This window comes from Typopeltis vanoorti, chromosome 3 (genome assembly GCF_054136105.1).
Source record: "Typopeltis vanoorti isolate ZY-2024b chromosome 3, IOZ_Tvanoo_1.0, whole genome shotgun sequence".
Lineage (NCBI taxonomy): Eukaryota > Metazoa > Arthropoda > Arachnida > Uropygi > Thelyphonidae > Typopeltis > Typopeltis vanoorti.
Window position 1 is genome coordinate 141,073,954 of NC_143551.1, and position 17,135 is coordinate 141,091,088.

Consider the following 17,135-nt stretch of genomic DNA (forward strand, 5'->3'; position numbering starts at 1 on the left):
TAGAATGATCTTAAAAAATGCTGAGGGTAGGGAGGTAACTGAATCAGTCGATGTTGTGGAATTACTGAGCGAGCACTTTGCAAGAGTATATCATCCAGGAGGTGGCTTTGCGGAAATGGAGGAACCAACAGCTTATACTGGAATTGTGATGAATGAGGTAGAGGTAACTAGTCTATTACAGAACCTCAATGTCAATACATCTGTGGGATTGGATGGTACACCAGCTCGTGTCGTACGTGAAGCGGCCAAAGAATTGTCAGTGCCCTTGACTATTATGTTTAATTTGAGCCTCAGGACTGGGTCAGTCCCAAGGGGGTGGAAAGAGGGGAAAATAGTTCCACTGCACAAAGGTGGTTCCAAGGCTGCTGTTGAAAATTACCGGCCAATCAGCATAACAGGAATCATTATCAAGGTCTTAGAGAAAATAGTCAAGAGGAAAATACAAGATTGGATAGAAGAAAATGGGATACTGTATCGGGGACAGCATGGTTTTGTGAAGGGTAGGTCATGCCTCAGTAACTTGCTCACGTATTATAACACAGTGACGGCTGAACTGGATAAGGGTAATGGGTTTACAGTGATTCTGCTGGACCTTGCTAAGGCCTTTGACAGGATACCACATGGAATTCTAATCAGTAAATTGCAGCATATGGGAATGGACATAGGGTTGGTGAGATGGATAGGAGGGTGGTTGACGGAGAGATATCAGAGAGTGGTTTACTCAGGAGTAGAGTCCACAAGACGGCCTGTGACTAGTGGTGTACCACAAGGATCTGTTCTTGGACCACTGCTGTTTAATTTGTTCATAAATGATATAGGAAAGGATCTGAGAGGAACAGTTCATTTGTTTGCGGATGATGCGAAGTTGGGTAGGGCAATAGTGAATGCAGATGACGTCAAAATTTTGCAGGATGATTTGGATAGATTGGAGATCTGGGCTAAAGAGAATGGATGTCAATTTAATGTGGCAAAATGTAAGGTTATGCATTTTGGGGTGAAAAGATGGGAGGCAGTTTACTGCATTGGTGGAACCGTGCTCCAGGAAATTGATGAGGCACGAGATTTAGGAGTGTTGGTGGATAAGGAATTGAAATTTAGGGGACACATTGCAAAAGTGGCCAAATCAGCTCATCAAATCACTTGGTTGTTGAAGAATACGTTGACAAGCAGAGACAAGCAGGTTATTGTTCCTCTGTATCGAGCCTTGATAAGACCTCATCTCGACTACTGTGCTCAGATTTGGTCACCTAGGTTTCTTCTTGATGGGGAGGAGGTGGAGAGGATCCAGAGGCGAGTGACCAAGATGATAGCAGGTCTGTGGAATGAACCGTATGAGAACAGGTTGAGGATTTGTGGGTTGCAAAAATTGGTTGATAGGCGGAGGAGGGGAGATATGATTGAGACATTCAAATTACTGAAGGGTTTCTATAAAATTAATTCAGAAGATATTTTTGAGAACAGGACTGGTTTTTTGAGGACTAGGGGACATCCATGGAAACTGGGCAAAAGTGTGGTTAGTAAAGGTGTTAGAGCTGGGTTCTTTACTTTTAGAGTAGTGAATGAGTGGAATGCGCTCCCTGAGTCTGTGGTGGATGCTGTGACAGTGAATGAGTTTAAGGCGAGGTATGATAGATACTGTATGAATGTCGAATAGTTGTGATGAAAATGATTTGGGGCCTCCCTCGATGAGTCTAATGACTCCCTGGAGTTGCCCGTAATAATAATAATAATAATATGATACAAAACCAAGTTATTATTACATTGCACTGCCATGAAGTTCTAGGACTAACTGTAAGAGTCCTGAGTCCTAACTGGACACTACAAAATATCTAAACACACTAAAGAATATTTTTTCTATTAATTTCATGTGTTCTCTGAGCAGCTGTTCTGCAGGAGGAAAAAATACTTCTACCTCTATATGAGATTGGCTAACTCAACTTGAACTGAAAAAACACATATAAAGCTCCTTTAGGCCATGATGAGAATTAAACACAAGTCTTTTTAAAGGATGATTGTCTCTTCAAACTGCACTTTCTGAAAATGTTTATATATATGTTAAAAATACCAAGCAATTTTAAACCTGGTTTTACTCCATTTCCCAAGTAAGCAAACAGACAAACAAGTCAAGTTTGCGCCTGCAAGTGATGCAAGTCTAGCTGATCCTACAGGTAGTGCAAGACCAAGGCAACACGTGATAAAGGTGGAGTAAGCTCCGATCACTAATCTTAATATTTACCCTTAATGCCAAAACACATCTCCAAGAAGGGGATGCATGATGTTTTGTATTAAAGGCAAGAGGCCACTACCCAGACCAGTTTCGACCTTTATTGAGGTCTCATCAGTGGGAGCTAGGCTAGAAATACCAAGATTTAGTAATACAGAGCTTATAAGTATTTTACCAGAACAAGTTGCCATAAGGTGTTTTAACCTTATTAATTAAAAATCTCTGGAGGAGATATAAATGTAGAAAGTATTTTACCTTGGGTATATTACCTGTAGGATCAGCTAGACTTGCATCACTTGCAGGTGCAAACTTGACTTGTTTGTCTGTTTGCTTACTTGGGAAATGGAGTAAAACCAGGTTTAAAATTGCTTGGTATTTTTAACATTTAATATACCCAAAGTAAAATACTTTCTACATATACATATAAACATTTTCAGAAAAACTAAATACAATAAATGATTAAAGCAATTAGATATAGATCTAAAATATTGAATTCCTAACCAAACACTCAAAGTCTAATATTATTTTTAAAATGTTTCACTACAAACCAAGATTTTGAAGAAGATGTGCATTCAGGCGATCTGCTTCTTCTTTTATCTGGTTTAGGAGAGCTTGGTGAATTAAAAATACATTCTGAGCTACTGTCACTAGAAATTAGATGGTCAGTGAAGGAATTGGTAAGTGAGTTTGTCCATTCAAAGGAACTTAATCCTAGGTGATCTATATAAAAATAAAAACACATAATTAAGTACAGCATATTAAAAAAAACTATTGATATATAAATTTTAAAAACTATGTACTCGTAAGAAATGTGGAACAAAAAATAATTTAGCTACTATGTGGTTTTGGTGCAGTTTAAGACAATACAACACTTGCTTATCAGTGAAAGCAGAGGTTTGCATTTGGTCTAGAATACCAGGAAGGTTCATAACTGTTTTTCAAATTACAACTGCAAAGAATAGTAAATACATCTAATTATTTTCTAAAAATTTGGAGAAAAGGTCAAAGCTAGTAATAACAAAGCTAAGAACCTGATGGATTTATGCTCAGAAATGCTAAACACAAAGATGTGCACAAATTCACATACAGAGAACAGACAAGAAATAAGAAAAGTCACTATGTTATTGTTGAGGATACCTTCAGACTAGTTCAGGATACAACAGTATGCAGGGATATGAAATAGGACATGATTACCTTTTAGTTTTGATCAAAATAAAAATTAATATCAGATAAAAAGAAAAATACATACACAAATTTTAAAAAGAATGTCAAGAAACTTTCAAGAGGTGAACTGTAAACAGATTTAAATAAACAAGAAAAAATGAGGTTCAAAATCAAGAACTAACCTTAGAGACTCAATGGCAAAATATACAGAAAATTAATTTACATAGATAAGCATGTAGTGAAGGTGATCAGAAAATCAGAATGCAATAGTGGATTCAAGAAGTTAGAGGCAGTTCTAGAAAAGAAGAAATTATACTGAAATTTCTAACAAGGCAACATGTGCCCTCAGAGAATACAGAAAAAAAAAAGTTTAAAAAAGTAAGGTACGTGTAAAAGGTAAATATCATGAAGATGGCAAAATATTCCCAAGGCTTTGTTGTTTCCTGAGGGTACCAAAAAAGCTTATAAAACTGAGAAGAGTAATGCGAAAGGGATCAAAGATGATAAAAGTGAAACAAAAACCAAAGATAAGGATATTCTAGATATCTGGAATACTAATACTGATAGAAAACACCAAAGGAAGAATGCAGTCATAAGTATATTTTAGCATAGAAAAAGCAGTCACAAATTTGAAATATGGAAAGGCAGATGTAGATGATATTCAACCAGCAATGATCAAACATAGTGGTCATAATAATATAATAAATTTAGTTTAATCCTTTACCCAGTGAGAGCAAACAAAGTTTGCACCTGAAAATATCTTCAGGACTGAATATAGTGTTGCACTATCTTACTTGGGTAAGTAGTACAACACCAGACAACTCGTAGCAAAGGTGGAGCAAGCTACCAACACTCCTATCCCAGTATCTCCCATAATGCAAAACACATCTCCTTGTGGATATGTATACTGTTATGCATTAAGGGATTGGCCACTACCCAGACTAGTTTCGACCTTTATTGAGGTCTCTTCAGTGGGAGCCAGGCCCAGAGTTGGAGATACTAGGCAGAAGCAGTAGCAAGGTCATCTTTACCTATAGGAGTTGACAAAAGGTTTGCTACCTTTTTTTTTTTTTTTTTTTTATTAAATTACTCTGGATTTAGAGAAAGATGTTGAAAGTTTATTTTTCACAAAAATTATCAGATAAAAATTTCCACAAAGAAATTGTCACGAGAGTCTTCACCACTCCATATTGTTGTGTGTGTGTGTGTGTGGAGGGGGGGGGGGATTGTTGGTGAATGTACCTACCTGTATGGGAGGGTTTTCTACAAACTCAGAAAACCAACGTTCCATCAGGCTGGCGGGTGACTAGTGTTGAAAGCGAGGCTGTTGTTTTTCTCTTTTTCCAGAGTGAACTTGATTCTGGGGGTGTTGGTTGTTTAAGTGTGTTAAGAAGGAGAGGAGTGTATCAGAGCCATGTGGCCAAATAACAAACACATTATTGACGTAGCGAAGCCATATGGTTGGTTTTTGTGGGGCAGAGGCTAAGGCTTTTTATTCAAAGGTTTCCATAAAGAAACTGGACAAGGGTGGGGAGAGTAGTGAACCCATGGCTGTCCCCTCTATTCGTTTGTAGAATTTTCCCCTAAACGAAATAGTCTGAGTTCATTATGAACTGAAATAGGGCTGAGATATCGGGAGGAAATTTAGCTTGGATTAGCTCTAAAGTTTCCTTGAGTGGGATATTTGTAAATAAGGAGGAGATGTCAAAACTGACCATTATGTCAGTATGTTGGAGTGTAATGTTTCCTATGCTGGCTTCGAAGGGGGCCGAGTTTTTTTTGTGTGTGATGATGTGTTGCCAGTATAGCGTGCGAGTACTTTGGTGAAATGTTTAGCTAATTTGTATGTGGGGGAATCAATGACATCCACTATGGGACGTAATGACACATTTTCTTTATGTATTTTTGGGAGTTCATAAATACAGGGGGGAGGTATAGAGCTAAGAAACTCTCCAAACCTCAACAAATTTGGTTGCATGAGACTGCCCCAAATTTGGAAGGTTTACATCAGCAGACCTTCAGCCCAACAGCCAAGAATACCTAATACCTACATAGCCCATTAGGGGGCACCATCAGGACTTTTAGGAGAACAATAGCTTCCTCAATTTATTCTCAGTTACTGTGTTGTAGTGCCTACGTGCACGTGCCTTTTTTGTAAGTTCCTTTGAAGATGGCAACGTGACATTGCCGAAATATCGGAAATATTTATTAAAGTTTAATTTATATTTTTATGTACATTGTCAATTCTTTAAGTTATTTAGTAATGCATAACCAACGTATAAGCTTGTCTACGAGAGTTTATTGTTTACACAATTTGAAAACCTTGCTTGGAAAAGTGGAACTTTTTCAAGTCATTTCTGACTTCCAGTAAGCAGAGCAGTAGTTTTATACTGGGCAATGAAATTTATCTTCCAACTAAATTCACATTAATCTATGTTATAAAATTAACAAAGTGTTTTGTAACTTCAGTCTTGGAACTACTCTGACATCTATTTTATCTAATAACATAAAATATTAATGTAAACACATTGATCAACATACCTGTAATACTTTCTTCTTCCAGAGGACCAGATAATAAAGTATCTGATGACGATAAAAAGTTATAATCACTACCTATATTATCTGAGGTCAAGTCAACATATGGCCAATCATCAGTATCTGAACTTGTACTTAATGAGTGAACTGGACTGGGTGAACAACTGGAAAGAGTTAATTTTTCCATCCTGCAAGTACATAATGATTTATTGTAAATTTTCATCATTAACATTTGTGTAATTAAAATATCACAAATTAGTTTACATGATTTACTGCACACAAATTGCACTGGTCTTCTTAAGATTATAATAAATATATACAAGTAGATATGCAATATAGCGAATATCACTATAGTGAAACGATGCACTGACGAACTAAGTCTCAGCCTAAGTCCAGAGAATTTAATGTTATTTTAAGCCAAAGATTTACAAACAGTAAAAGCTCAAAATCTTCACCATGAATGGAACTTCCTAGCAAATGATATCGCAATCAGCAGATCAATGAAATGGTGAAAAATCATATGACAACATATCAATGTTTACGTATGTCAAGTACCATGACCATGAATAAAGTGAGGAAATAGTGGGTAAGAACAGGGGGAAAAAAAAGGAAATCATGGAAAATATAATGGCAGGAAATTATACATTGATGACAGAAGACAAAAGGATTAAGAGGAAGCAGATATGAACAAAAATGCTCCATATCCCCACATAATGTAACAAAAATCAAGTTCCTACACCAAGTATGGTCTGCATTCTTTAAAAATCTAACAACCATGAAAATAGGATATGACGCATGTAATGCCACAGAATGTGTCAGCAAGAACTAGAATTGTCCCAATGCTTGCAGATTAGTTAATATAACAGTTTTTCTGATCACTTTGTTTACAATGTGCTAGTATGAAGTTTTGATAACTGCTGTGTGTCATTTTTTTCTAGTCTTTTTATACAAGTCATGTACCCTGATGATGAAACTTGTTGGGTTCTAGTGTTTATTTTCATAAACCTGCTGTATTCTAAAAATATGTGGTCTCAACACAGGAAATTAAATGAATAAAGAACACAAAACAGTAATATGAAAAAGTACAAATGCAAACAATAACAGAAGACATAAAAATGCATCAGAGATGTATAAAATTATAAAAAATGAAAATGCAGAATTAATATTTAAATTTTGAAATGTTACATTAGTTTAAATTAATATCACTTACCTAAAATCTTCATAATGAGATATACAAGCAGCCTGTACTATTAAAATCAAAACTTTAGCTTGAAAATCAAAAATTCTAAATAATAACAGTTTTTTTACATTGTGAGTAGAGACTCCGTAGCTAAGTCAGTATAGACTGAAGCCCTTTGGTCAGAAAGACCTGGGTTCAATTCATATCCATGATGTAAGGAATCTTTATTTGGTTACTCTTTCAACTAAAGATGAATTAGCCGGTCTTATACAGAGGTAGAGGGTTTTTCTACTGGAAACTCTGGGTTTTTTGTCCTTCAGAACAGGCAAACTGGCCTGTGAACACGGATCTAGTCATAAAATACATACTTAATCCCTCATTAGGAGGGCTCAACCAGTCCAGGGATAGTTGTGGAAAGGGGAATCCAATACGAATAAATAAACCTTATAAGTAAACAATCTTCCAAATAGAGCTGTTAGCCATAGCTTCATAATTTTTAATTAAACCTCGAATTAAAAAAAAATTGTATACTGTGACATAGTTCTTTAATTTACAGTTCTAAGCAAAGAGTATCAATTTATGCCAGCTGTTAATCATTGGGTCACTGTGCAATTAGGAAGCTGGTTTGTTTACACCAGCTGTGCCAATTACATTTCTCCTCACCTAAGTTGACTAATGCTAATTAATTCAGACTAACATTCATCACTTGAGTCCTTTCCCTCTTTGTAATTGGAGGTTATGAATTAAAAAGTAAAGTGACTTTGTTAAGCTTTGTTAACAAAGCTACTAAGAGGAATGCATACCTTACTAATCAACAGCTCAAATGTCAAAAATTTAACAAAATAAATATTTCCACAGACACCTTGCATCCTTCTCAATATACAGATTGCAGTAAAACTGTAATTATTATTATGGGCTACTCAACAGAGTCCTTAGATTCATTGAGAGAAGCTGTAAACATCATGCAAAGAACTATCCTATATTTGCATAGTATCTATCATATTTTGCTTTGAACTCATTCATACTCATGGCACCCACAACAGACTCTGGCAGGCCTATTCAACTCATTCACCACTCTCCAAAAAAATCTAGTTCTAATACCCTTGCTAACTATACTCTTATTCAGTTTCCAAGGATGGTCCCTAGTTCTCCCACCACCAGACCTGTTCTGAAAAATTTCCTCTGAATTAATCTTGTAAAAACCCTTCAGTAATTTGTATGTCTGAATCATAACCCTTTTTTCTGCCTTTCAACCAATTTCTGTAACCCACAAATCTTCAATCTGTTCTCATATGGTTCATCCCATAGACCTGCTACCATTTTGGTCACTCAGCTCTGGATGCTCTCCACCCCCCCCCCTCATCACCAAGAAATCCAGGTGATCCTATCAAGGCTCGATAAAGAGGTATAATAACCTGCTTGTCTCGGCTCGTCAAAGTATTCTTCAGTAACCAAGTAATCTGATGAACCGCTTTAGCCACTTTTGCTATGTACCCTCTAAACATCAACTCCCTATCCACCCGCGCTCCCAAATCTCTGGCTTCATCAATTTCTTGGAGTAGAGTTCAATCAATGTAGTATACAGCTGGTAATGTTTTCACTTTACACTTTCCCACATTAAATTGACATCCATTCTCCTATGCCCAGACTACCCAGTTCTATCCAAATCAACCTACAAAATTTTAACATCTGTATTAACTATGATTTTGCATCATTGGCAAACAAATCTCAGAATCATATGGCATCAAAGGCTTTTGCAAAGTCCAACAGTATCGCTGTAAATCTATTATGTTTATCAAGGTCAGCTGTCACATTATAAAATGTTAGCAAGTTACTGAGGCACTATCTACCCTTCACAAAACCATGTTGCCCTCTTCCATACATATAGTATCTCATTTCCATCTATTCATGCCTGTATCTTGCTCTTGACCAACTTCTCCAGAACTTGACAACTCCAGATATGCTGATCGATCGGTAATTTGCTAAATCAGTCTTCAAGACTGCTTTATGCAATGGAACTATTTCCCTCTCCACCAGACTGGGACTACCCCAGAGCTGAGATAGATTAAACAATGTGGTCAAAGGCACCAACAATTACCTAGCACCTTTTCGTAAAACTCAAGCTGGAATACCATCTAATCCAATAGCTGTATTCACATAAAGGTTCTGTAATATGCTATGCACCTGCATTTTATTCACCTCACTTCCCATAAAAGTCTTAGCCTCTCCCATTACTGCAATATCTCCACCAGGAGAATATACTCTTGCAAAGTGTTCGTTAGCATTCTACTATTATGACTGATTCAGTTCCCTCACTACCATCAGCATTCATTAAAATCATTCTGCCATAAACAATCTTCCTTTTATTTGCAACATATTGAAAGAACTGTTTGGGATTATCTCTGGGCTACACTGCTAATTTCCTTTCGTACTCTGCTTTTGCATTTCTTACCACACTGGTCGCCTTCTGCCCTACGCTTTGTGCTGCTCATGTGCCTGCTAGTCACCTTTCTCCTTGAATTCCCTACACATTTTTTTTCTTTTTTTTTAAACACCGGCTTAATGGTGATATTTTTATCCATTTAACTCCCACTTAATTTACTCTCTCTCTCTCTCTCTCTAGAGGTGCTTCAGAGTCAAAGCTATATAACTGAGAGGACACCTCCACATAGCCTTAAAAGGAATGCAGAGAACTGACCTGGGCTTCTGATCTAATGTCCAATCCTCACCTTCTCGTAAGGCACCCTGTTAGGTATCTACATGAATACTGAACAGACGAGGATGGGCTAGCAATTTGGGATTTAGCCGACCAAACTGTATTCTTATTGGCTTAAACTAAAAATTCAAATTATGGTACAACACGACAGAATTTCATGTCGGATGGGGCATCGCACGGTTAAACAAGGGCCGCCATTGTTTTCATCAAGGAATCAGAACAAACTCTGATTATTGCAGTAGCAAAAAGTCAGCTACTGCAATAAATCCTAAAACTCACCCCAACTCAACATCACCAGAGTTCAAGACCGGTACTATCAACATAAGGAGCCTGAATTGCAAAGAAATGGAACTAGCTGAGGAACTGGATAAGCACCAGATCGACATAATAGAGTGACTGAAACAAAAAAGACAAAAACTGGTGAGATCTTTCTGAGATCTCACCAGTTTAATACCAAATGTTATATTCAGGCAATGACAATCAAGGAAAACAAGGAGTAGCCATAGTATTCAACACTAAATACGAGGCTAATCTTCTTGAATGGAAGGCAAACTCAAGTAGAGTGATGTGGACTAATATGAGAATGGCGAACTGGACAATGAGACTTATTTGTGCCTATAGTTCCACAGAAGGTTCTACTAAGGTAGAAGTGGGGGAATTTTTTCAGGCTTTAGAGAAAGAAAATGACACAATGAAAAAGGAAAACTTGGACCTTGTTGGGGATCTAAATAGCGAAGTAGAAAATGATTGTCAGACATACAAAAATATTTTGGAAAAATTTGGAGAAAAGAGCAAAGCTAATAATAATGGCAAATATCTGTTGGATTTCTGCTCAGGACATGGCCTGGTTATTACTAACACCATGTTCCAACATAAAAATGTGCACAAATTCACATGGAGAGAAGACAAGGAATAAGAAAAGTCTCATTGACTATGTTATTATTGATAGTGATGTTTTCTCCCTGGTGAAGGACATCAGAGTGAACAGAGGATTTGAAATTGGAAGTGATCAATATTTAGTCTTGAGCAGGATAAAACTGAATTTCATATTGAAAAGAAGAACATGCAAGAAAGTTTTAAAGAAAATAAAAGTTGAGCAGCTCTCAGATGTGAACTGTAGACTAAAATATACAAACATTATTCAACATTATTCAAGAAAAAATGAAACAGTTTGAGAACAAGAATCAAACCTTAGAGATTAAGTGGCAAGCCCTGAAGAAAACTGATTGATTCAGACAGAGTCATGTGGTGAGGTTGTCTGCAAGGATAGCAAAATGAGAACTTCATGGCAGACACAGGAAGTTAAAGAGGTAATGAAGGAAAAGAAGAAAGCATATCAAAAGTTCCTAGAAAATAAGTCAGCTTGCGCTCTTAGAAAATACAGAAACAAATGTAAGAAAGCTAAACACAAGTCATAGGAGGACTTTGTCAAGAACAAAGAAAATAAATATCAAGGTGGCAAGATATTCCGGAGGTTGTTGAAGAAGCTCAGAAATAGAGGAAAGAGTGCTATAAAAGGAATTAGAGATGATAATGGTGACATGAAAATGGGAGAAAAAGATATCTTAGAAGTATGGAGTAATTACTTTGTAAAACTGCTAAATAAAAGAAGCAGTGATGACAGCACAATGGTAAAAAAACACTGATCAGGCATGCAGTCAGGAATATATGTCCATATTTGAAGTAGAAAAAGCCATGAAAAGCCTGAAATGTTGAAAGGCAGCAGGAGTAGATGATATTCGACAAGAAATACTAAAGTATGGACACATAAAAGTCATACAGTGGCTGCACTGCATAGTTCACAAGGCCTGGACAGAGGGACGAATTCCAGATGATTGGAGCAGAGCTCTCATAGTACCCATATATAAAAAGGGAAATAAAACTGAATGTGAGAATTACAGATGCATTTCATTACTGAGTGTTCCTGGTAAAATTTATGCAAGTATACTTGAGAAATGGTTGAGAAGGATTGTGGAACTTGGTGAAGAACAAGCTAGATTCAAGCCAAACAGAGGCTATCAGGATCAAATTTTCACTTTGCACAAATAGTTGAGAAATCATGGGAATATAACAAAGATCTGTATTTAAGTTTTGTTGATCTGGAAAAGACATATGACATGGTGCCAAGAAAGAAGCTATTCAATATGCTACAGTTATATGATGTTAATGGGGCATTATGTAAAGCAATACTTAGTCTTCATTTGAGTTGTAAGTCAGCAGTTAGAAGTGAAGAAAGTACAGGAAGATGGTTTAATGTTAAATCTGGTGTCAGACAAGGATGTATATTATCCCCTCTCTTATTCATTATCTATATGTATCACATTATTAAGGAAAGTGGTATTAAACCCAATATCAAAATTGGAGGTATTAATCTCAGTTCTTTGGTTTATGTGGATGATGTTATTCTTCTAATTAAATCCGCTACAAGTCTGCAAGATTCCCTGACCAAACTGAATAACTGTTGTAATAGATATGGTATGAAGGTCAGCATTAAAAAGACAAAGACAATGAAAATAGGCAGAAATGCTGATAATATCAACTGAATTGTGAATGGAGAACTTATAGAACAAGTAAAACATTTCAGCTACTTAGGCATGATTTTTAGTGAAGATGGCAAGTTAAATATGGAAATAGACAACAGAATCAACAAAGCTGGTATGGTAGGAAGTCAACTGAATACGTTTATATGGAATAAGAGAGAAATTAGCCAAAACACTAAATTAGTTGTATACAAGACAGTGTTTAAACCAATTTTAACTTATGGATCTGAGAGCTGGGTCAGAAGTAAAACACTTGACCAAAGACTAGAGACTGCAGATATGAGTCCTGAGAAAGATTAGGGGCATGAACAGATGGCGGCAATGGCAATATCATGAGAGAGGAAAGTTTAGCAAAACAAGTGTTCTCTGCTAGGTTGGAAGGAAAAAGACCCAGAGCAAGACCAAGATATAGGTGGATTGATACAGTAAAAAGTGCCTGAGCACAGCACTTTCCAAACTGTGAGTTGTGGCCCCCTTGGGGGGGGGGGTTTGTTGAGGGTTTGTTGTTGAGTGAAATAATGAAAACAAATTTAAAATGTTTTAAGACTAAGTAGATTTTTTTTATCTTAAAAGAAACATTTATTATTTCTTTTTTGTTATTTTTTATATTTTAATGAAAAAAAAATCACACATTGGTGAGGGTTCACAAATTTTGCTTCCTGTGTATTTCGGAGCTTAATGAATATTAGTAATTATATACTTATTCATATTAGTTTCATTTCAAAGCAGAAATCTAGGAATTGCAATTTTCAATATTTCACCTGCTATTGACTTTTTTGTGTAGCAGTCACATTAAATTGTTATTATTAAACTTCATTCAAGTTTTTAATTCTTTCTTTATTACTAATCGTTTGACGTTTCATGTGCTTGTACTGCAAATGTACAATAACAATATATCTATCTATATAAAAATATGAGCTAATGTGCCATGTCAAATGTGTATGTAAGATGCTAAAAATGTAATATTTGCATTTGATTTTTGTAATATTCGCTGTGCATGTTTTGTATTGAATATAAATATAAAAAATATTATCATCATAATCACATTCCTGCCATGTACCCTGAAGGGATGTACAGGATATGATAGTACTACATGAAAAAAATTACATCATTACTAACTTCCTATTTACAATTTTCCTCCAAATCAGTCTGTTACTTGTCAAGACTCCTATCAGATCTTATATTTCTATCATCTAAGGCACTTTGTACTGTATCAATCCACCTATAACTTGGTTCCTCTGGGTCGTTTTGCTGCCAACCTGGCAGAGAACACTTGTTTTGCTAATCTTTCTTTGCCCATTCTGTTTATATGACCATACCACCTGAGATTAGCTCTGCTAATGCATTCTTAAGGGTCAAAGCTGTATAACTGAGAGGAGACCTCCACATAGCCTTTAAAGGAATGCAGAGAACCGACCAGGGCTTCTGACCTAATGTCTAATCCTCACCTTCTTGTGGTGCACCCTGTTGGGTATCTACTGGGATACTGAACGAAGGAGGATGGGCTGGCAATTTGGGATTTAGCCGACCAAATTGTATTCTTATTGGTTAAACCAAAATAAAAAATGATGGTAAGACAAAATAAAAAATGAAAAAATATTATAATAATATATATTCATATATTACAATTTTTTTTCGAGAGGAGGGCCGTGAAATATTTTAATTTTTCCAAAGGGGGGGGTCATCTAGAAGTTTGGGAAGCACTGCCTTAGAAGACAGAAATATAAGACCTGATAATATTAGTCTTGACATTTAATAGACTGATTTGGAGGAAAATTGTAGATAGGAAGTTTGTAATGATGTAAATTTTTCATGTAGTACTATCATATCCTGTACACCCCCTTGAGGGTATATATCAGGAATTTGATGATGATGATGATGATTAATTTACTCTCTTGACTATAGTTTGACAGTTTGCTATTACTTCCCCCACACGCTCTTTTGCCACTTCCCATGCACTATCAACATCCAGCCCTTGCAGTGTCACATGCCAATGCATGTGACACATGCATTGGCACTGATCTAAGCAATATCCTAAACTTGTCATACTTACCAGCCCTGTAATTCCACATATACCCCTTCTTAGCTGAACATTCAATACATTTAGAATGTGTTGAATGTTCAGCTAAGAAGGGGTATATGTGGAAAGCCCCCCCCCTCCCACCCTCCAAGACCATATGATCACTCTCACCAATTGGTGGCATCATAGTCATATTGGTTATAGTCAAATTCTCAGATGCAATTACTAGATATAGCACTCTCAAACCCCTAGTATATACCATCACATGCTGTCAAAGATAATTATTCCTTAATAATTCATACATTCATTCATACATACATTCTATTCTCTTCCTCCCATGTGTCCTTTCCTCCTTCCCTTCCAATCTATGTTCCCATAGTTGAAATCCCACATAATAATTACCTGCCCTCCATTCACTGAGCTTATTTGCCAATCCATACAATCCCCAATCTCCTGGTCTATAAAAGCATCCAACTGTATGTTTTGTTCTGCTGGTCTCCATCTCAACTAGATTGACTCAAATGTGCTATTTTCACTGATCTGCAGTTGAATTTCTACACTCTTTGGTTGTAGTTCATCGACTATCATCAATAACACCCCCCCCATTCTTTTCTTTCTGTCCTCCCCTAACACATTATACCTTTCACATTCTATAACACTAACTACTTCATCTTCTGTCAGCCATGTCTCACTAATGCCAATAACCTTTGTATTGAATATAGAGAATATTTGATATAGGGAATAGTAATACTATTCCCCTATATCAAATATTCCCTATATATATATATATATCACAATATATCACTATATTCTGAAGGAATGTGCCAGGGAGTTAACATCTGCCTTTACATATATATTTAATGAGTCTTGCACTAGGTCGAGTTCCAAAGGAGAGGAAGGAGGGCAAGATTGTGTCACTTCGCAAGGGAGGTGATAAAACTCAGGCATCAAATTATAGGCCTATCAGTTTGTCAGGTTAAGTTTTGTCAGGTTTGTCTGGTTAAGTTGTTGGAGAAGCTGGTGAGAACTAGGATCCAAAATTGAGAAAAACAATATTACCTTTGATGGACAGCATGGATTTGCTAAAGAGACGTCATGTTTTAGTAATCTACTTACTGATTACAATAAGGTGACTACTTCCTTGAACAGAGGAGAGGGATATACAGTAGTATACTTAGATTTTGCAAAGGCTTTTGATAGATTACCACATGATAAGTTGATAGTGAAACTAGAGCAGATGGGGTTGGATATTAGATTAGTGCACTGGATCAAAGACTGGCTATCTGATATCTGATAGATATCAGATATTTTGATATCTGATAGATATCAGCAGGTTGCGTATAGGGGAGCAATATCCAGGAAGAGGTAAGTCACTAGTGATGTGCCTCAGGGATCTGTTTTAGGACCATTGCTGTTTAACTTGTATGTTAATGATATTGATGAAGATTTGGATGGGAATATTCAGTTGTATGCAGATGATGCAAAGTTGGGACTACTTCTTCTTCTTCTTCTGCAGCTTTTCCTACTTAAGTAGGGTCGCTGTTTGTGGTGAGTCTCCTCCACAGCCTCCTGTCTTGGGCTGTAGCCACATCCAAGTTCTTTCCTACTTAAGTAGGGTCGCTGTTTGTGGTGAGTCTCCTTCACAGCCTCCTGTCTTGGGCTGTAGCCACATCCAAGTAATTCATCCTCAAGTCCCCCCTCCACCTCTTCTTTGGCTGTCCACGCTTCCTCTTCCCCTGCACACCCATCTGCATGACCTTTCTTCCCACATACTCTCCCTCCCTCCTCATCACATGACCAAGCCATCTCAACCTTGCCTCCTGCATCTTTGCTCATAAGTTTGTAACTTGCACCGTTCCTCTTACATAATCATTTCTCAGACGATTCTTTCTGGTCACACCGCACATCCACCTAAGCATTCTCATCTCCGCTACCTCCATCCTGCTGATGTTATTTTTCTCAGGGCCACAGTTTCCATAGTATACGTCATAGCCAATGTTCCCTCTAAGCTGTGCGCATGTGCACGCACACGTTTTACAACTAGAGCACAAAGCAAAAAATATGCGCACACTAGATTTTCAAGATGAAATTAAAATTTATTAATTAAAAAAGTTCCACCTAAACATTAACTTATAAATTCTTTAAAAAATACGGTAACTCAGCATTTCATAACCTTGCATTTTTTATAACATTCTCGAAGTTGCACAAAAATTATAAATTATTAACAGTAACCCTATTTGAGGCTAGCGATTTGATGCCAAAGTGAAAGGGGTGTGGCTTAAATGTGTAATTTTTAAGTAGCATATCGAATGGCATGCAGTTTGTTTACATCTCAGGCCTGACTCATGGAAAATTCCCAAACGTGATTGGCTGATCAAATTAGTTAAAGATCATGACGAATTAAAACAATGGTTTCATAATTTTAATAAAAATAATTAAATACTTTTAAAAACTTAAATTAGAGTACAATTAAAAATATTATAGCATTTCAAAATTCTCTAATTTTTAAAAGGAATTTTAAAATAGTAGACTAAATAATTACATTCATGTACACGCATTGAGATACAACCAAGTTAATTAAATCTAGCCTCTAGGCATATCTTTTAGCTCTTGTGTTGCCCTCGGCAATGTTTAGTGTTGGTTCAGCTTTTGCCTTGCCAAGTTATTCAGTGAATAGTGTACATTTGTAAATTTATAAAAACAATAAAAAACATTCTTCAAATAACAAAATTGCAAAAAACTGATATACCATGTCA

At 36.4% G+C, this 17,135-nt stretch overlaps 1 protein-coding gene across 1 annotated transcript in view; it reads right to left on the reverse strand.

The window, feature by feature from the left end:
- Positions 1-2,732: 2,732 nt before the first annotated feature.
- The window catches only part of LOC150108616 (uncharacterized), a 58,465-nt gene continuing 44,062 nt past the window's right edge, over positions 2,733-17,135 (reverse strand). The window contains exons 3-4 of the mRNA XM_090390493.1: positions 5,930-6,111; positions 2,733-2,944 (exon numbers count right to left, since the gene is read on the reverse strand). Coding sequence (XP_090246619.1) covers positions 2,733-2,944; positions 5,930-6,111 — 394 coding nt within the window. The remainder of the gene's footprint in view (positions 2,945-5,929; positions 6,112-17,135) is intronic.